The sequence below is a fragment of the Tilletiopsis washingtonensis genome, assembly GCF_003144115.1.
Source record: "Tilletiopsis washingtonensis strain MCA 4186 unplaced genomic scaffold FA09scaffold_1, whole genome shotgun sequence".
Taxonomy (NCBI): Eukaryota; Fungi; Basidiomycota; class Exobasidiomycetes; order Entylomatales; genus Tilletiopsis; species Tilletiopsis washingtonensis.
Window position 1 is genome coordinate 163,590 of NW_020311998.1, and position 19,149 is coordinate 182,738.

A 19,149-nucleotide genomic window follows, 5' to 3' on the forward strand; every position below is an offset into this window, starting at 1 on the left:
GCCGGCGGCAGCGCCAGCGGCGCGGCGCAGTGGGCGCTGCGTCTGAGGCTGCTGGCGGCGTGCCTGCAGCGCGCCGCCTGGGCTGCAGGCTGCCGTGTTGGCCTCGCTCGCCGGCGGCCGTGCACGACGACGCGCTCGGGGCGCAGCTGCAACACCGTCTGACCTCGCCATCTCCACCCCTTCGCGCCCTCCATCCGTCCAGCGCAAGAGCCGTCTCTGCTCCGTCTCTGCTTGCCGCTTCTGCTCTTGGCCTGCGCTCTTCACAGCGCTCGACGTCCCTGCCTGTCGAGGCAGCCCTTCCCTCGGCGCCGCTGCAGCCATGTCGTCCTTCTTCGCGAAGCAGCAGCAGGTCGCCGCGCTGGACCCGCGCCTCGGCGGGCTCATGGCGTCGGCGGGCCTGTACAATCTCAAGTCGCTCATCAAGGTGAGCCGTGCTGCGAGCTGCCAGCTGCGCGCCACGACTCACATCTTCTCAGGCCATCCGCGCATGCAAGACGCACGCCGATGAGCGAGCCCTCATCCAGAAGGAGTCGGCGCAGATCCGCTCCGGCTTCAAGCAGGCCGACCCGTTTGCGCTGCACAACAACATTGCCAAGCTGCTCTACATCCACATGCTCGGCTATCCGGCGCATTTTGGGCAGATCGAGTGTCTCAAGCTCGTTGCGACGCCGCGCTTCACCGACAAGCGCCTCGGCTATCTGGGCATCATGCTGCTGCTCGATGAGAACACTGAGGTGCTGACGTTGGTCACCAACGGCCTGAAGAAGTGAGCGGCACATGCTAGAGCGCCGAGACATGCCTCGACTGACACCTGCGGGCCAGCGACATGGAGCACTCCAACATGTACGTCGTGGGCCTGGCGCTGTGCACGTTTGCGAACATCGCCAGCGAGGAGATGTCGCGCGACCTGTCCGACGAGGTGCTGCGGCTGATGGGCAGCAGCAACACGTACATCCGGCGGAAAGTGAGTGGACGCGCACGCAGCGTCGGAGAGAGCTTGTGGGCGCGGCTGATGAGCCCACGAACCAGGCTGCGATCTGTGCGATGCGCATTGTGCGCAAGGTGCCGGACCTGCTGGAGAACTTCACCGAGCGGGCGCGCCAGCTGCTTTCCGACAAGAACCACGGCGTGCTGCTGTGCGGCGTGACGCTGGCGATTGAGATCTGCCGGCAGGACGAGGCGGCACTGGCAGAGTTCAGAGATGTGAGTGTTGAGGAGAGAAGGAGGCCGACCGGTTGAGCGCGCCTGACAGCTTGTGCAGCTGGTGCCGCTCATGGCGCGCCACCTCAAGGCACTCGTCACGACGGGCTACTCGCCCGAGCACGACGTGTCGGGCATCACAGATCCGTTCCTGCAGTGCAAGATCCTGCGTCTGCTGCGCCTGCTCGGCAAGGGCGACGCGGCGGCGTCCGAGGCGATGAACGACGTGCTGGCGCAGGTGGCCACCAACACCGAGGCGAGCAAGAACGTCGGCAACGCCATCCTCTACGAGACGGTGCTCACGGTGCTCGAGATTGAGGCTGACAATGGCCTGCGCGTCATGGCCATCAACATCCTGGGCAAGTTCCTGGGCAACCGCGACAACAACATCCGGTGAGTGGCCGTGGGCGAGTAGCGCGCCTGCTGCTTCTGCTGATGCGGCTCGGGCAGCTATGTTGCGCTCAACACGCTCAACAAGGTCGTCACGATGGACACCAACGCCGTGCAGCGGCATCGCAACATCATCCTCGACTGTCTGCGCGACGGCGACATTTCGATCCGGCGCCGTGCCCTCGAGCTGTCGTATGCCCTCATCAACGAGTCCAACGTGCGCGTCCTCACGCGCGAGCTGCTCAGCTTCCTCGAGGTGGCGGACAATGAGTTCAAGCTCGGCCTCACGACGCAGATCTGCCTCGCGGCGGAGAAGTTTGCGCCGAATCGCCGGTGGCACATTGACACGGTGCTGCGCGTGCTCAAGCTGGTGCGTTGCATGTCCGATCTGCAGTGCTGCGCGCACGAGAGCTGACCCTCCGCTTGCAGGCCGGCAACTACGTGCGCGAGGAGGTGCTCTCTGCCTTTATCCGCCTCACTTGCCACACGCCCGAGCTGCAGGCGTACACGGCCCAGAAGCTCTTCTCTGCGCTGCACGCCGACTTCTCGCAGGAGTCCCTCACGCTGGCCGCCGTGTGGGTGATTGGCGAGTTCGGCGAGACGCTGCTGCAGGGCGGCAGCTACGACGAGGAGGAGGCGGCGCGCGAGGTGCAGGCCAAGGACATGGTCGACCTGCTCGCCTCGGTGCTCGACTCGCCCTATGCCAACTCGCACATCCGGCAGTGGGTGCTGACGGCGCTGGCGAAGATGACGACGCGCATCTCCGACTCGGCACAGCAGGCACGCATCGAGCGCCTGCTGCACGGCTACGACGCCAGCGTCGAGGTGGAGATCCAGCAGCGCGCCGTCGAGTTTGGCGCGCTGCTGGCGCGCAAGGACATTCGCGCAGGCGTGCTGGAGCCGATGCCGCCGCCGGAGATCCGGCAGACGGTCGTGGGCACGGTCAGCGAGAAGCGCGCCGTCGGCTCTACGCGGACAGACAAGGATGCCCTGCTCGACCTCATGGGCGACGAGATGCCATCAGGCGGCGCACAGGCTGCAGCCGGCGGCGCAGCACCGGCTGCCTCGGCACAGAGCACGCAGGACCTGCTGGCCGACATCTTCGGCGGCATGGGCAACGATGCGCCGGCCTCTGCCGCCATCTCTCCGAGCAGCGCGCAGCCAAAGTCGTCCATGAGCGACATCATGGGCCTGTTTGGCAATGATGCGCCTGCTGCGTCGGCGCCGGCGCCGTCATCGTCGTCGTCAGGCCTGGATGGCCTGATGGGCATGAGCAGTGCGCCCAGCGCCTCTACAGGCCTTGGCGGTCTGGACATCTTTGGCGGCGCCGGGCCCTCGTCACAAGCCACCTCACCGCCCATTGCCGCTGCTTCGCCGCCACCTGCTGCCGCACCAGCCGCCGCTGCTGCGCCGCGGCAGTACACGGCGTACGACCAGAAGGGCCTGCGCGTCACGCTGGCGCCATCGATCAGCGCCGCACGGCCCGACGTCGTCAATCTGACGGCGCGCTTCATGAGCACGGCGGGCGAGGTCAGCGGCGTCAACTTCCAGGCCGCTGTGCCGAAGGTGCGTGACCTGCGCAGGATGCGCGAGTCTGTCTGCCTGCCCTTTGCTGACGCCTCCTCGCGACCCTCGCAGAGCCAAAAGCTGCAGATGCTCGCGATCTCCAACCCGACCGTCTCGCCGGGCAAGACGGAGACGCAGCAGCTGCGCGTCATGATCCCCGCCGGCGTGAGTTGCGGCGCACGCGGAGCAGCTTGGCGAGCTTGGCGCTGACTCTTTGCATGCCAGGCACAAGTGCGGCTGCGTCTGCGCATTGGCTTCACGGCCGACGGCACGGCGAACCAGGAGCAGGTGGATTGGACGCTGCCGGCTGACTTTGCCTCTGCATGATGCGGCGGCCGGCGCGCGAGGCTGTTGATCAGCGCATCGGTGACCCCGGCAGCGCACGGCGCAGCAATCTCTATATCATCCCATGCTCTGCCGCAGGGGTTGAGTGAGATGTATTGAGGGCGACAGCGAGATCGGCGATGAGAGAGAGAATGGCGGACGATGCAGAGAAGAGGGAGATGATACACGATGGGACGCAGCATGATGCAGAGGGATGGACGAGGCGGAGGAGCAATGTGTCGGGATGAGTGGAGGATATGAGCGTAAGGCGAGGAGAGCAGCGGTGCTCTCGCCAGCAGGGTCGTCAGAGGAGGAGGGAAAGGAGTGCGACGTGCTGGGATAGTCGTCTATCGCTCGGCGAGGAACGTGTGCAGGTCCCACGGCGGCAGAATCTGCGCGAGGAGGGCAAGGACTTGGAGTCAGAAAGGGCCGGCTTCGTGGCGTCGGACGGGTCGCATAAGACTCACTCTGCCTCTGAGTTTGCGCGGATCCTCGCTACTACTCGCGGCGGCGTACTGCGAGCTAGAAGTCGTCTCCGTCGATTCCAGCCAATGCGAGCGAGCCGGCGCGCTGGCCAGCAGTGGATGATTCGCCGGCACTGCAATCCTCTCTTCGGCAAGGCGCGCCCATACGAAGGTCGTCTGTCTCACGGCCGCCTCTAGCAATGGCTGCGATGAGCGTCCCGTCGAGACGAGGATGGCGCAGTTGATCTGCTCTGCTAATGCGACGCGACGATGCTGGTCGAGATACTTGCGCACTGGACAATGCTTCAGATCGCCGTAGGCCAGAAGCGCAGTGACGCCCTCGAGTTCCTTGAGGTACATGCTGCGCCAGTACTCGGGCAGCCGTTGGACGCGCGCATTGATCGACTGCACCAGATGCAACGCGCCATACACTCCTTCGCCTCGCCCGCCTGCCTCATCCTCCGCCTTTGCGCCGCCCTCGCGCTCGGCCGGAGGTGTAGAGCCCGCATCTGACGGACTTGAAGCTCCGGAGCGTGAGGAAGTAGGCGTGGAATCGTCCGATGCATCTCCCGGATGCGAACTGTTGCGCACACTCTCGATGAAGGCCTGTATTTGCAGGTTGAGCGCCAAATGTGCCGGATCGAGCGAGGAGGCGTAGGCCGGCACGGCCATGCGTGGCGACACGGACGTCTCGCCGGGCGGGTCGTAGTAGTGGAACGAGGGATCGAGGACGGAAGGGAAATGAGCGTCGAGAAGTGCTAGAGAGGCGTAGATGTCGCCGTGCAGAATGAGAGAGCGGATCTCTGAGGCGGGAGGGGGGGCGTAAGCGCTGCTCATCAGGCGTGGTATGGAGACAAGCGACTGTAGACAAGCATGGAGAGGCGGCACGCTGCAAGATCGGCAGCCGATGCCGCCCACATGCTGCTCCATCTAGCCTTCGGCAGGTCTCAAGAGCGGCTCGCACCGCGCAGGAGGCCCGTGTATGCGGCCTCGTACAGGCGTACCAGACGCTTCGGCGGCGCTCACGCAGCGGCACCCTCTCGCCTCCACCCCGCGCAGCGTCATGCCGAGCCTCCCGAGCGCTCCCCGCCGCCATGCGATAATAAACGAGACTCACCGCTGCGCCAGCCCATCTGTTCGATCTCCCTTGCGCTCAGCTCTCCCACGCTCACTCCCTCCGTCGCTGAGATGGCCTTGCCGTTTCCATTGCCCTTGCTCTCCGCCGCTGCACCAGCGCCGTCCATCTCCTCATCCTCGTCCTTATCTGCCGCGCCCTGCGACAGCGGCGGCGCCATGGCGCTGTCGCCGCTCTTGGCCGCCATGCCCATCTGCAATGCCTGCACCTCGTCGTCTCCGCGTGCGCCGTCGCGCGCGAGTGCTAGTGCGGTGCCCTTGTAGCCCGCATGTGTGAGGTAGTCGAGCACGAGATGCCGCAGTGCGGCGGGCGAGGAGTGCGAGGAAGAGGGAGATGAAGGCCCTGCTGTCGCTGCTGCCTGCGAATGGCTGGTGGAGGCCTGAGGAGGCATGGCTGGCGCAGAGAGATGTGTGAGACTGGGACTTGCTTGAGATGGAGGGTGAGGGGCGGAGAACGTGGAGCGGAGGCAAGGCTCGACATCGCGCGTGGACCCCTTTGGCCTGCTGCGCCTCGCCCGCTCTTGCTGCCGGCCGGCCCACGGCACGCGAGCCGCGGCCGCTGCATGGCCCTCCCCGCAGCCGCGCGCGCCCTCGTCTGCGCAGGCGTGCTTGACTCGGCAGCCGCTGAAAGCGCTCGGTTTCTGCTCATGCGAGTGATCAGTGCGATCTGATCTGCCAATCGCCTTTCTGGCCAGGCCGCATTTGGATCTCATGAGAGGCAGCCTGAGCCCGACGATGCTGCGCTCACGAGCGGTGCCATGCTGGCGCGGGGCAGGGGGCGCGCCGCGGCCGGCGCGCGGCGGCGTCGCTGGCGCACCGCGCGCGGCCGGACGCCGGCGCCGGCGTGCGGCGCGGCCGCATCGAGCTGGCAGCAGCTGGCAGTGCGCCTCTCGCGTGACACGCTCCACCTCCCCACTACCACCACATCGGGCCGCTTCCGTCTCGCGTCTGCGCTGCGCCGCCTCCTTCATCGCGGCCAGCCCTCCGCTCGGTGCGCACCGGCTGCGCAGAGCGGGACAGAGCAGGAACTCAAGCAGCGCTGGCATCGGCGCTGCGAACCTGCGGCGCCGGCGCCCTCTCGCCTCTCTCGCACCGCTCTCTCTCTCTTCCTTCTCGCCGCCCGCCGTCCCGGACTTTCCGCATGTCCTCCTCGCTCACCGTCGACGACTTGCGTTCGGCGCTCGACGATCTCGGTCTTTCCACGCGCGGCCATCGTTCCGAGCTGCGGCAGCGCCTCAAGAAGGGCCGTGCGAGGCTCGCCAGTCCTTCGTCGGGCGACGATGAGGCTGCTGCGGCTGCAGTGACTCCGCCGGATGCACCTGCAGCAGCGCGATGGAGTCCGCAGATCGACTCGTTCTTGGTGCTGGACGTCGAGGCGACGTGTGAGAGAGGACCGCGCGAGAGGCCGCGCGCGATGAGCTTTGAATGGCCGAACGAGAGTGAGTGGCTAGACAATACAGCTTCATCTGCAAGCGTGTTGCGATGAGGGAGCCAATCTGGCGCTCTGCTCGCTTGACTGACGTTTGCACCGCCCCCGCAGTCATCGAGCTGCCAGTGGTGCTACTGCAATGGCGGCGCATTTCCAGCTCCTCTTCCTCCTCTTCGAGCGTCACGCCAGCTACGACGCCTCGTTCACCACCCACAGCACCTCGTTCTCTCTCTCATCTCCATTCTCCCTCTCCTCAGCAGCGACACGCGCCGCGCATTCCCCTTGGCCCGCGCGCGACGTCCGGTTCGGGCGGCAGTCCGGCCGGCTTGGCGAGCAGCAGTGCGGCGGTGGACACGAGAGATGCAGAGGCAGAGCAGGCGGGGTGGGAACTCTATGTCGTCGATACGTTTCACACGCACGTCAAACCCAGCTGGAGACCGCGCTTGACGCGCTTCTGTAGGGAGTTGACGGGCGTGGATCAGGTGAGTGCGAGCTGCTGGCCTCGGCGGGCTAAGCGAGAAGTGCAGGGTGCGGCTGAGCGAGGAGTGCGGGATGCGGCTGAGCTGGGAACGACGAGGATGGAGGGCGGTCGGCTGGACTAGGAAGTTGTCATAGCCGGCCTGTCGCTCACGCCTACCCCTCAGGCGACGATCGATGCGGCGCCTCCCTTTCCGCAGGCGGTGAACACGCTGCGTGCCTTTCTCTCACGGCACTCGCTGCTACAGGCCCCCACTGGGCCTCGAGGCGCCAGCACTCGCACGCCCGCTTCTTCACCCGCCAAGCCCAAGGCCCGCACCGCATTCGGCACGCCCATCGCGCCCAGCAGCAGCACCTCGGTGCCGAGCAGTCCGGCGTCGAGCAGTGCGCATGCGGCGCCGGCGCTGCGCCCCGGCGTGGCATGGGTGACGCATGGGTGAGTGCCGCATGCTTCTCGCCTAACGCACGGCGCTGAACCCTGTTGAAGGATGTACGATTTGGGCTCGTTCGTAGTGAAGCAGACGTGGATCTCGGGCATGGAGGCGGTGCCTGCCTTTCTGCGCGGGCCCCTCATCGACATTCGCAAAGGCGTCACGGCATTGATCGACATCGATCGCACGCCCGATCCTAGCCCGCGTAAGGCTCTTCCTGCTGCTCCACCGCGTGCGACGGCAGGCTCGACACCACCGACGGGACCAGCTGCGCGCCGTCCGCCATATCGGGACACGACGATTGATGGCCTCCTGGCGCTGCTCGGCCTCGGCGCCTTCGAGGGCCGCCAGCATTCGGGCCTCGCAGACACGCAAAACATCGCGCGGCTGGTCATCGAGTGTGCTCGCCGCGTAGGTCTCGCGGCCACGGGCGCAGCTGAGACTGCGTCTTCCTCGAGCTCCTCAAGCGCTAGTAGCGGCAAGGAAGGCGAGACTGCTTCTAGCAGAGAGCGCCCGACGCCCTCGCGTGCGGCGCAGGTTGCAGCAGCAAGACGAGCGTGGAAGCTGGAGCGCGCCGCACTCGTGCCGAACACAAATCTGGATCGTGCGGCGGCGAAGCGCTGGCATTGGATGGGCGCGAGGGCGGGCGTCGTGAACTGGACAGAGGCGGAGGAGCGGCTGACGGATGTGGAGGATGAGGAGGCGGTGGTGGGGGCGATTGCAGCGAAGGTGGAAGGAGGACAGGTTGGGTTAGATGGAGACTCGACGGCGCAAGGAGAAGGCGTGGACATCATTGGCGCCCTCTTCGCAAAGGCGCGCATGGCGTCGGCTGCGGGGATGAACGGTCAGGGCGGACAGGGACAGGGCGGAGATCAGAGGGCAGCGGTAGACGGCGGACAGGGCGGTGCGCCGCAATTCAAATCGTAAACTACGAGCATGACGAAGCGATGATGAGGACGGTGATATTGCAACTGGCCAGCGCACAGGCGAGATGGGCAAGGTCGTTCTGTCGTACAGCGCCGAGGCCGGGGCGCTCAGGACGTGATGGGTGCAGCAGAGCTGGGCAGAGCTGGCGAGGTGCCCGCAGAGGCCGACGAGGCGGCATCACTGCTGCTCCCACTGCCGCTGCCGACGCCGGTGCCATCGACGCTCGAGCGAGCGGAGGCACTGGCGGCCGAGGCGGCGGCAGCCGCGGTGGCACGCTCGGCCTCCTTGAGATGCACCTTGCGATGCCGCGAGACCTGATCAGGCCTCGAAAAGCCTAATGAAGTGAAGTCAGAGCAGGGCTTTGTGCGGCAGCAGCTTGCGTCTTTCTGTTTGGCGTCATGCAGCTCACCTCTGTTGCATACCTCGCACCTGAACGGCCGCTCGCCGCTATGAACCCGCAGCTGAATCGGGGCAGTCAGCACAGCTGCCGGGCGACGCTACAGACGAGCAGTGACTCAACGTGTTTGGTCAAGTTGGATGACTCGCTCGACGCGAACGAGCATAAGGTACACCTGAACGGCTTTTCGCCTGAATGCGTGCGTTTGTGGATCGTTAAGCTACCTGCCACGGCGAAGGTTTTCAAACAGCCTGGGAAGTCGCAGGCGTACGGCCGGGCGCCGGTATGCGTCCTCATGTGTTGCGCCTGCTCAACAAGGTGGTGAGCAAGGGCGGCTAGAGCGCACACTTTCATTCTCACGAGAGTTGTGGGCTCTGAGAACCTTTTTGAGCATGTAGCGCACTGATATGGACGATCGCCTACGGTCGCAGAGTCAGCGCGAGCCTAGCGACACTTTCCCGCCTCGCTCACCCGTGTGCGTCTGCAGATGGCGCATCACCTTCTGTCGCTGCGAGAAAGTCTGTCCCGTCCTAGCACGTTCGCATCCCTCCCAACCACACGCATACTCCGTATGTCCACTGCCAACATGTGCTGCGCCCAGATGCTCCGTCAGCGCCGCATGGCTCTCAAACAGTTGCCCACAGCCGACCCAGCCACAGCGATGTGCGCCGCCATTGTCCGGCGCCGGCGTTGCATGCGTCGAAGAGCCCGGCGTCGTCGTTGCGTGCGGAGACGTCGTGTTGCTGAAGCCAGCGGCGGCACGGTCGAGATGACTCGGAGCACTCTTGTGCACGATGGACTCGGCAGCCTGCGTCAGACGACGGCGCTTGCCCGTCGGGATGCCGGCGGCAGTATACGCCGGGCCGCGTGCAGCAGGTGTCGCAGACGACGGCATCTGCTCGCCGCCGAAGAAGGCAGCCAGGAGCGCCGACGGATCGCTGTCCTCACGGCCCAGATGCGCCGTGAGGAGATGCTGCAGCACACCGGCGCCGCTGGTATCGTGAGGCATGTTGGGCGCCGCGACGGAACACGAGTCCCATTGGCAGACTTGTTGTGGCGGCTGCATCTGCTGCGCAATTGGCGCCGCTTGGGCATGCCCAAAGTGATTTAGGTGCGACTGCTGCTGCTGAGCTGGCGCCTGCGGACCGGCAAGGTGTGCAAAGTGCACGTGCGCCACCAGCTCTGCCACGCTGCTGGCGTGGTGGCCACAGCCGGCCCATTGACAGATGTGCGTCTCGGCAGGCGATGCTGGAGGCATGGCGACGGGCGCGTTGCGCTGCTGAAAGTCCAGCGCGTTCCATCCGCTGCGCCCCGACGGCGGCGGCGGCACAAAGGCAAAGGGATGGTGATGAGTCTGATGTGTATGCGGCTGGTGCGGCAGCGTGCGAGTACTCTGTTGGCCATGGGCGTGCCACTCTTCGCCGCAGTGACTGCTGTTGCAGAGCGTCATGGCGGGCGGCAGACAGAAGCCAGCGTCGCTATGCTGGTGCGGCGGCTGCTGCGCGCAGTTCAGCTCCGTGTGCTGGCGGTGGCCATTGCCGTGGTGCGCTACAGCGCCCGGCAGCACGAAGTAGGAGTGAGCCGACGCATGTTCGCCGTACTGTTCTCGCTGCTTGCCATGCCGCGCCGGCGAGACGGACCAGTCGACGTCGAGTGTGCGTGGAGTATTGCCAGCAGAGAAGCACGAAGAGGTGGTAGTGCTCGCACCCCCACTACTCAAGTCGGCGAAGCTGATGCTGCGTGCGCGACTGCTCGAGGCGAGCATGGACGAGGCAGAGTCGGAGAGCTGCATCGGTGTGCTCATGCCGCTGCTGCGCGACTGCTGCTCGACGGAGACGGGACTCAGCACGGATGCCGACGTCGAGGCGCCCGGCGTCGTGCCGCAGGAAGTGACGCAGCCGGCGCCACAAGGGGCACCTCGAGGCGCGCTGCTGTCGCTTGTTGTCGAAGCGCCGGCGCGAGCGGGCGCAGGATAGACGTCGGTGCAGCAGCAGCAGTCCAGCTAAAGGCACGAATTCAGTCATTTGCCGGTGCTGGCACACTTCCCGGCACAACTTACCAGCTCCTGGAACGAGTCGAAGCCGCCGTACATGCCCGCCGTGACGTCCGCTGCATGCGCTGCTGCTGCCGGCGCATGCGCAGGGGCCAGCAGCGATGCGGCCACGTGTGCAGTGGGCTTGCTGCCGCAGACTACGGCCGGCGGCACCTCGGGACAGCTGTCCGGCGGCACGAAGCCGTCGCAGACGCTGGGGCATCCATCGGCCGCAACGACGCAGCCGTCGATGCATGGCTCGGGGCACGGCTCGATCTCGCACTCGTCGCCGGCGCATGGCACCGCCTCGGTGCACGGCGAGCCGGGACAGACAACGTCGGCGCCGGCGCACGGCGACGCAGTGGGCTCCTCGCAGCCAGGCGGACAGGCGTCGGAGCAGCAGCCGCTGCTCGGCGATGGCGCCACGGGACAGCACACTGCCGCAGCCGGCGAGGCGGCCGGTGCAAGGCACGCCGATGCGCTCGGCTTCTTGCTGGCCCTCGACGACGGTGCCGCTGCAACGCATCCCGTCGTGCAGACGTCGTTCAGCAGTGATGGATTGGCGCACGTCGCGCACGCCACATCGGCCGACTCGTGACTTGCGCCGCCGACGGCTTCGCAGCACCAAGCGGCTGCCGCGTCTGTGCTCAGTGGCAGCGTGCGCTCTGGAGCAGACGCAGCGGCGACGTCGGGCTTGAGCAACGAGGCGCTACTTGCCTGCGCGAAAAGCTCCTCCCACGACGCCTGCCGCTCCGAGCGCACAGCTGCCTCAGAAGAGCCAGCGGCGCCATGGCCCGCCGCCATGTCGCGCCGAACCGCGGACTGCTAGAGCGCTGCTGCCTGCACGCGCGCGGGGCAGGCGACGTACGCGACGGCGAAGAGGAGGAGTCGTTGAACGTCGTGTATGGATGGCGCAGAGATGCGGTAGGCGGATGTGAGGTGCAGCAGAGGAGCGTGCAGTGTGCAGCGGCAAGGCCCTGCGGATGCCCTTGTCCGTGGCAGCCAATGGCCGAGGTGGCTGTGAGAGCAAGGTCGCACGGAGCCGAAGAAAAGCAGGGGCTAGTTGGTGGCCGCGAGACGAAGTGCTGCTCTTTGTGCGAGCGAGGCAATGAGGCGCGCGTGCGGCCAAGCGGAGGAAGGAAGGAGCACGCGAGAGGAGGGCGAGAGAGAGAGAGAGGAGGCCCGAGCGGCGGCCGAGAGAGGAGCAGACGGATGGGCGAGGCCGAGGCCGGCCGACTGCGGCTTTCTTCTCGCAGCTGCGGGATGCGGCAGCCGCGGAAGGAGGGAGGCTTGAATTGAGGGCGAGAATAGAACGTGCAGATCGCAGGTGTTGTCGTGCGAGGGCTTGGCAGGCTGTGCTGCTGCGGCAGACCTGCCGATGACGCCAGCGGCAGGGACAGAAGGGGTGGGTGAGAGGAGTCGGAGCAGAGCGAAGCCGCGCCGCGATTAGCCATCACCGCGAGGGTCGCTGCTCCGCGGGCGCGCCAAGGCAGCGTGCGCGCGCCTGTCACGTCTGCTCCCACGCTTTCCGCGCCCACGACGACAACAAGGACAAGAAGGGCGTCTATTCAGAGAGTCAAGAGTTCGCCGGCCGGCTATGGCGGCCAGGCGCATGAGAGTGACCGAGCGAGGAGCGAGAGCGCTGCGTGCTGGTGGTGGAGGGAACGTGATGCGGGCCGTGCGTATGTTACAGATGTGCGGAGCGGGGACAGAGAGGGGCGAGCTGAGGTCGAGGCCGAGGCCAAGCGCGAAGGGCTCGAGCGGACGAGGGCCATCGCAGCTGCGCATGGTGACGAGGTCGAAGCTCGCGAAGCTGCTGAGGGCCGAAGCTGGCTCTACGCAAGTGCGAAGCCGAGCAGTGCAAGCAAGAGCGCAGCGAACGTCGGCCAGCCCGGCGCTCCAACGAGGCCTGCCGCACCGTCCGAGCCGCCCGAGCCACGCGCTGGGTCCACCAGAAACGTGCTGGTCGACGCCGGCTCCACAACGACTTGGTGCACCACCACTGCGGTGACTGGTGCGCCGTTGGACTGTTCGAAACATCAAGTGAGCTGAGGCAGGTACTGCGGCTACAGGCAACTCACGTCGGTGCCGACGCTCGAGGACGTCAGGAAGTCGGTGTAGGTCTCGACGACGCCGACACTGCAGTGAGGCAGGGATCAGCAACACGGCTCCATGGCAGCATGCTTTGAGCACTCACACTTGTACAGTCGCAGCAGGAGCCTCAGCATCGATTGTCACCACAGCCACTCCGCCCGAGTCGTCGACCACAATCGTCTGCACCGCCGTGGCGACCGCGCCCTGGCCTGTCGCAGCAGGTGCGGGCGCGGCGGAGTACGTCGAGCGTGCTGCTCCGGCACCGCTCTCGGGCGGGAAGGAGAGAAAGCTCTCGGACGACGAACTTGGAAGGCTGGTGGTTGATCCGGCTGGGTTGATCGTCGACGAAGCGCCGCCCGTCGTGCTGCCGTCATCGCCGGCACCGTCGGTGGTGGAAGAGCCACTGCCATCGCCAGCAGGTGCAGGCAGATATGAGAGGGAAGAAGCCGGATCGGAAGCGACAGGCGGAGCAGAGGACGTCGATGAGGGAACAGACGAGTCAGGAGGCGTTGAGGTCGCCGATGGTGAGGAAGCAGGCGTGACCGAGGTCGAAGAGATGGGTGGACTGAGGGTGAGCTCAGTGTGTGAAGAGCAATCGGGGCCTCGTCGTGCTGTGCGAGTCTCTCAGCAGACTCACGGAGGCGACGCAGGCGTTTGCGACGTTGAGGAGACGCTTGACGAGCTTGCAGTCGAAGTCGGCGATGCCTCACTGGTTTGAGAGCTGCTCAGCGAGACGCTCGGTTCGCTACGAGTGGACGTCGCGCTAGGAGCGTCCGGACCGTCGTCAGATATGCTGATCTCTGACGCGGGAGGCACAGAGGAAGTCTGCGGCGCGCTTTCGACCAGCGAGCTCGAGCTCGCGCTCGAACTGAACGACGACGAGCTCTCGACAGGAGTGCTCGTCACAGCCGCGCTCTCGGACGGAGTCGAGCTCTCAGGAAGAAGAGTGACTGTGGACGCTGAGCTCGTCTCGAGCGAAGAGGAGCTCTCGCTCGACGACGACGACGACATCGTGTCTGCACTCGATGACGCAGTGGCGCTATTCGAGGCACTGCTCGCGACGACTCTTGGAGTCAACAAGACCCGGCTGTGGCGTGCACGAGGAATTTTGAGGCGCCATGATGCATCACTCACGTGCTGGTGGAGGTCTGCTCGCTGGACTCGGCGCTTGAAGAGCTTGAAGAGCTTGAGGTCGCGCTGGAGGAGCTCGTACTTTCCTCTACGCTACTCGACGTGGCTGAGGGGGTGACTGTCGTGCTTGCGTCTGTGATGCGTCACTGAGCAACAAGCTGCGCATCGCCGAAGGGCCTGACTGACCACCCGGAGTCAGTGTAGCGCCGTCTCCCTGTCGACGAGCAAGCTGCGTCTCTGCCGGCGCCGCGTGGCCGGCTACGACGCTGATGGCCAGCAGCGCGAGGAGTACGAGGGGCAGCAGACGGACGCTGTGGCTGCTGTGTGCGCCGCGGAAGGAGCGCATCATGAGTGTGTTTGGGAGGGAAGGGGGAAAGAAGAGCAGGAAGGGGCTCTCAGCGGACTGCTTATGAGGGCCAGAGCGCAGCCGCTACGCACGCGCGCACGCTCCACACGCGGCGCCGCAAGACCAACACCTGCCGCCTGCACCGCCTCCGGATGAACTGCTGCGCCGACGCCGGGCAGCCGAGGCTCAAGTCGCAAAGTCACCCCATCGAGCGGCATGTGTGCGTGTGCCCGATGGAGCGATTCGGGACTGGGAGTGGAGGCGCGGCAGGAGAGCAAGACGGCACCTCGGGTCGCCTGAACGCCGACGCCCTCGTGCTCAGGCACGGCGCGGGCTCTTGAGCAGCATGCAGCAGCGCAGGCACGAGGGTCCGGCGCTTTTCTGGGGCGCAACGCTCCGTGGTCGAGCTGTTGCTGCGCCCTGCCGAGACAAGCTCGTGGCATCTTGCGTGTGGCACAGCGTGCAGCGAGTGCTCCAGACAGCGTCAGCGAACGAAGCATCAGGCGGATGCGGCCGCGGCGCTCGGTGGGCGGTGCAAGAGCTCGCCATGCGTGCAACGCCGAGGCTGGCGCACACGCCTTGTCGCTGCGTTGAGCCCGCGGCCGGGAAGCCGCAGCACGTTGCACCTCGGCTCAGCAGCAACACTGCGGTGAGCGTGAGTGCACCCTCGTTCTGGCCAAAAGGGGCATCTCGGTTCTTCGATCGCTGCCGGTGATCAGCGAGGTGGTGCGTCACGCCGGTGCCGCGAAGCGAAGTGATGCGTGACGGTGGGAAAGGTAGCACCGCGGCGGCCGCGGGTGATCATGCCGTGCGACGCTCGAGGTCCAGCGCGGCCGGCTTGCGGGTCACGATGCTACGCGCTGCAGTCGAGTCGGCCATCCTGAGCGCCGTGCTGTACTCGACTGATGTGAGCGTCAGGCAGAAGAGCGGCAAGAGAGCGTGGGGCTGGTGCTATTAGGGTATGCTACATGCGAGAGATGCTGAGGATTGTCTGGGGCGACCGAGGATGGGAGGTGGCAGTGGATAGGAGGAGGGGGAGAGAGAGGAGCGCAGGGTCGTGAGGGGTCGAAAGGAAGCAAGGAGAGCGAGGCCAGGCTCAATGCTCGTCGGCCTCGCTGCTGGCGTGTCCGACCCGTGCGTGGCAGGCGGGCAGTGTATGTTGCTGGTCGCGCAAGCAGGACTTGCTTGCGCAACCCGCAGCATGCTCTGCCAGACTGCCACGCAACGAGCTAGAGCGCGCACTCAGCAAGAATGTCGAAGCACCACGCCGCCGAGCAGAAGCAGAGCCGGCTCGATGCCTCGCGGGTCTCTCTTCTTCCGTCTCCGACACGTGCACACCGTCCACGACGTGCCCGCCGCGCGCCGACCCAGCAGAGGTTCTGATGGGGCGCCCGGCGGCAAATCGTGCGTGAACGATGCGCAAGTGAAGGACGCGTACGATAGAGACCAAGCGAGTGCATCTGCTTTGCGCCACGACGGCCCGCTGTTGCGCGCCTAGTTGACCGGCTTGACGATGCCGCGCGCCAGCGTGTAGTACACGACGGTGCCGTCGGGCGAGAGCATGGCGAGGAGCAGATGAGCGCGCTCCGTCGGCGCCAGCGCTTCGCCGTCGCTGCTTGGCCCGTCGCTGAGCCGATCGAGTGCGTCAAAGAGCATCGTGAAGCTGGCGCACCGCTCGTCAGTGCGCTGCTTTTTGGCAGGGCCAAGCAGGGCGGACTCACTGTGCGCTGCTCAGCGTGTTCTCGATGCGGCACGGCACGACGACCTCGCGCTTGGTGCGCTCGGGACGCAGGCCGCGCACAACTGCGAAGCCTGAATTGGCGCCCGTGTCGACTGCGCCGCTGCTACCGGCCGGCGCAAAGTCGAGCACGTCGAGCTGCGTCCATGCGGCGGCGTGCGCCAGGTCGGCATAGGTGCGCAGCAGCGGCGCGGCGTGTGCGGCGTGCGCCTCGGCCAGCGCCAGCACTGCTGGTGGCTGTTGTGGAGTCAGTGAATGTGAGAGTGTGGTGAGAGGGAGACACGAACCAGCGAGCGGATGGCGGGCGAGGTGGAGGAGAGGGAGGACATGGTGGAGGAGAAGCAAAGCGGCGCGGCCTTGAGCGCCCGAACATCGCCGCATCTGTGCATGGGCTGCACCCTGTGCCGCGGCCCATCCTCTCTGCGCTGCGCCGGCGCGTGGCACGCCCATGCTGCCGCTGCGGCCCGGGACGGTCCGGCGGGTCGGAGCGCCAGGCGGATGATAAGCTGCGATAGCGCACCCGAGGATGAGGCGTCAGATCAGCGAGTGCGGGGTGCACAGACCACGGCGTCAGACGGCGGAGAGCGCGGTGCAGGAGAGCTGCTGCGGCAGCGGGCAGCTGGCTGGAAGAAAGAAAAAGTGCGAGCAGCGAGCGAGACCAACACTCGACTGACGCCGTCCTCGTCCGAGCCTGGCTCCCAACACAAGCCTGACGCCCTGCCGCTCGCACCCGAGAGGCAAGAGAGCGTGCCAGCGAGGCAGACACAAGCCAGCGCGTCGCCGCCGCCGTTCCCTTCCCTCCTCACCACCACCACCACTGCCCACTCCACCATGTCCGCGCCTGCCTTCTCCACCGTCGAGCTGGCCGACTTCGCCGCCGCGTTCGGCGCCGCAACCGAGGTGTCGTCCGTCGCGCTGGGCGGCCGAGCGCTCAGCTGTTCCGACGAGTGGTTTGCGCCTGCCTCTGACCTGCTCAAAGTGCGTCATCTGCACCGCACCTTGCCGCACTGGGCCCTGAACTCTGCACACACAGGTCCACCCCGCGCCGTCGATGAAGGGCCAGTTCGGCCCCGCCGGCGCCCTCTTTGACGGCTGGGAGACGCGCCGCCACAACCCGGCGGCGTACGACTGGGCCATTGTGCGCCTGGGTCCGCGCGCCGGCGCCGAGCTCAGCGGCTTCGACATCGACACGGCCAACTTCAACGGCAACGAGGGCCCCGAGGCCGAGGTGTGGGGCCTCTGTCTCGACGCCGACGAGGAGCGCACGGGCGCGGCCATCGCCGAGGATGATGAGCGTGTGCGTTGTCTGCCAGCAAGCGCAAGCGACGCCCTTGCCCGCTGCTGACTCCCTCGACACACGCAGTGGTTCCCGCTGCTGCCTCGAGTTCCGCTGGGCCCCTCCTCGCGACACCTCTTTGCCCTCAAGTCCGCCTCGGCACGCACCACGCACGTCAAGCTGCACATGGTGCCCGACGGCGGCATTGCGCGGTTCCGCTGCTACGGGCGCATCTCTGCGCCTTCGGCCGGCTCGGGAGAGGGGGAGCGTGTGTGTGGCGAGGCACCGCAGGATGCGGCGCTCAACAGCCTGGATCTGGCTCATGTGCTCAACGGCGGTCAGGTGGTGCAGTGAGTCGTAGCGCCCCCCTCCTGTGATGAGACAGCTGTCTGACAGGCTTGCAGCACCTCGGATCAACACTTTGGCGTAGGCTCCAACCTCATCCTGCCCGGCCGCGGCAAGGACATGGGCGACGGCTGGGAGACGAAGCGCAGCCGTGCGCCGGGCCACACTGACCATGTCATCATCCGTCTGTGAGTGTCATGCTTTTTTGCCCTCAAGCACTGACTGCAAGCGCCGACACTGACGTTGACTGCGGCGAAACCAGCGGCGAGGCCGGCTACCTGAGCACCCTCGAGATCGACACGGCCCACTTCCTCGGCAACTTCCCCGAGTCCGTCGCCGTGCACGCTACGTTCAGCGAGGATGTCCTTCCCTCCTCGTCTGCCGAGTGGACGACGCTTCTCCCGCGTGCTCGCATGGGCCCGGGCAAGCAGCACTTCTTCAGCGTCGCGTCCGAGGCTACGGCACAAGTGTTCAGCCACGTGCGCGTCACCATGTTTCCCGACGGCGGCATCAAGCGTGTGCGCGTTGTTGGTCGGCGAGCTGCGCCTCTGGCAGGCCGCGACGCGGCGTCGCTGCCGGTGGTGCCGCTGCCCAACTTCTTCGAAAAGGCCCTGCCGGCCGTGCAGCCCGCTGCCGCAGCAGCCGCCGCACAAGCCGCCGCAGCACATGCTGCCACGCTTGGTTCGGGCCTCGTTGGCTCCGCCACTTCGGCATTCAACTCGCTCCTCTCCTCTGTCAACGGCACAACTGCGCCCGGCGTGCCTTCAAAGGCCCAACCTCAGAAGCCCCTGGCGCCCAACGCACCCACACTGACGCTGCCGCCTATCTCTGCCTCTGCGTTTGCGCGCTACGGCAAGCTCATCGCCGCGCCTGCAGTGGGCGCCGAGAACTCGCGGCCGCACAAGATTGTCAACCAAGGCTCGGCGCGCAAGTACGTCGCTCTTGCAGACGTGGCGTCCTCCTACCCCGAGGCGACGCCGGGCAAGGCCAGCATCCACGTGTACCGCTGCGAGGCGACGGCGCTGCCGTGGCACGTCGACGTGCTGGAGCGCCACGCGCACACCAGCCAGGCGTTCCTGCCCATGACGCCCGCGCAGGAGCATGACGGCTACTTTGTCGTCGTGGCGCTGAATGGCAAGGACGACAAGCCGGACCTCAGCACGCTCGCCGCCTTCCGCTGCTCGACGACTCAGGGCATTTCGTGAGTGCCCCCTCTTCCTCCGCTCCCTCCGTCCTCGTCGCCTCAAGTCGCTGACTGCCCCCCCCCCTTCCCAGCTACAACGCAGGCACCTGGCACGCGCCCATGAAAGCCCTCGGCGGCTCTTTGCCGACCGACTTTGCAGTCGTGGTGCACGAGAGCGGCGTGCCGGAGCTGGACTGCGAGGAGGAGTACTGGGAGCAGGCCGTCGCTGTCGTTGCCTAAGAAAGACGCACGCAATGGCCGGCAC

At 66.3% G+C, this 19,149-nt stretch overlaps 7 protein-coding genes across 7 annotated transcripts; 3 read left to right on the forward strand and 4 right to left on the reverse strand.

The window, feature by feature from the left end:
* Nucleotides 1–162: 162 nt before the first annotated feature.
* FA09DRAFT_303196 (AP-1 complex subunit gamma-1) lies at nucleotides 163–3,465 on the forward strand (the record flags this gene model as incomplete). The annotated part of the gene is made up of 9 exons (XM_025740436.1): nucleotides 163–424; nucleotides 477–766; nucleotides 823–964; nucleotides 1,030–1,203; nucleotides 1,262–1,593; nucleotides 1,651–1,960; nucleotides 2,020–3,156; nucleotides 3,229–3,321; nucleotides 3,382–3,465. Coding segments are annotated over exons 1-9 (2,667 nt in total), but the record flags the coding sequence as incomplete, so codon positions are not given.
* FA09DRAFT_327075 (hypothetical protein) lies at nucleotides 3,429–5,540 on the reverse strand. The gene is made up of 3 exons (XM_025741263.1): nucleotides 5,062–5,540; nucleotides 3,948–4,747; nucleotides 3,429–3,872 (listed from the first exon to the last, which is right to left on the reverse strand). The coding sequence occupies exons 1-3, from the start codon at nucleotides 5,468–5,470 to the stop codon at nucleotides 3,828–3,830; spliced, it is 1,254 nt and encodes a 417-aa protein (XP_025601387.1). The 5' UTR covers nucleotides 5,471–5,540; the 3' UTR covers nucleotides 3,429–3,827.
* Nucleotides 5,541–5,986: 446 nt separating this feature from the next.
* On the forward strand, nucleotides 5,987–8,347 carry FA09DRAFT_357716 (hypothetical protein). The gene is made up of 4 exons (XM_025744866.1): nucleotides 5,987–6,517; nucleotides 6,619–6,989; nucleotides 7,152–7,420; nucleotides 7,472–8,347. Exons 1-4 carry the CDS (start codon nucleotides 6,220–6,222, stop codon nucleotides 8,340–8,342), a joined length of 1,809 nt encoding a protein of 602 aa, XP_025601388.1. The 5' UTR covers nucleotides 5,987–6,219; the 3' UTR covers nucleotides 8,343–8,347.
* A 12-nt stretch (nucleotides 8,348–8,359) lies between these two features.
* Nucleotides 8,360–11,727, reverse strand: FA09DRAFT_2209 (hypothetical protein). Its single transcript, XM_025739551.1, has 6 exons — nucleotides 10,799–11,727; nucleotides 9,211–10,741; nucleotides 9,100–9,158; nucleotides 8,863–9,048; nucleotides 8,752–8,803; nucleotides 8,360–8,676 (listed from the first exon to the last, which is right to left on the reverse strand). The coding sequence occupies exons 1-6, from the start codon at nucleotides 11,573–11,575 to the stop codon at nucleotides 8,450–8,452; spliced, it is 2,832 nt and encodes a 943-aa protein (XP_025601389.1). The 5' UTR covers nucleotides 11,576–11,727; the 3' UTR covers nucleotides 8,360–8,449.
* Nucleotides 11,728–12,606: 879 nt separating this feature from the next.
* Nucleotides 12,607–13,876, reverse strand: FA09DRAFT_324043 (hypothetical protein; the record flags this gene model as incomplete). The annotated part of the gene is made up of 4 exons (XM_025741112.1): nucleotides 12,607–12,798; nucleotides 12,853–12,910; nucleotides 12,969–13,430; nucleotides 13,503–13,876. 4 exons carry the CDS (start codon nucleotides 13,874–13,876, stop codon nucleotides 12,607–12,609), a joined length of 1,086 nt encoding a protein of 361 aa, XP_025601390.1.
* A 1,960-nt stretch (nucleotides 13,877–15,836) lies between these two features.
* FA09DRAFT_335750 (hypothetical protein) lies at nucleotides 15,837–16,409 on the reverse strand (the record flags this gene model as incomplete). Its single annotated transcript, XM_025743792.1, has 3 exons — nucleotides 15,837–16,005; nucleotides 16,064–16,317; nucleotides 16,368–16,409. The coding sequence occupies 3 exons, from the start codon at nucleotides 16,407–16,409 to the stop codon at nucleotides 15,837–15,839; spliced, it is 465 nt and encodes a 154-aa protein (XP_025601391.1).
* A 502-nt stretch (nucleotides 16,410–16,911) lies between these two features.
* FA09DRAFT_324044 (Allantoicase) lies at nucleotides 16,912–19,124 on the forward strand (the record flags this gene model as incomplete). Its single annotated transcript, XM_025741113.1, has 6 exons — nucleotides 16,912–17,058; nucleotides 17,114–17,377; nucleotides 17,444–17,706; nucleotides 17,761–17,889; nucleotides 17,964–18,902; nucleotides 18,977–19,124. 6 exons carry the CDS (start codon nucleotides 16,912–16,914, stop codon nucleotides 19,122–19,124), a joined length of 1,890 nt encoding a protein of 629 aa, XP_025601392.1.
* Between the last annotated feature and the right edge of the window lie 25 nt (nucleotides 19,125–19,149).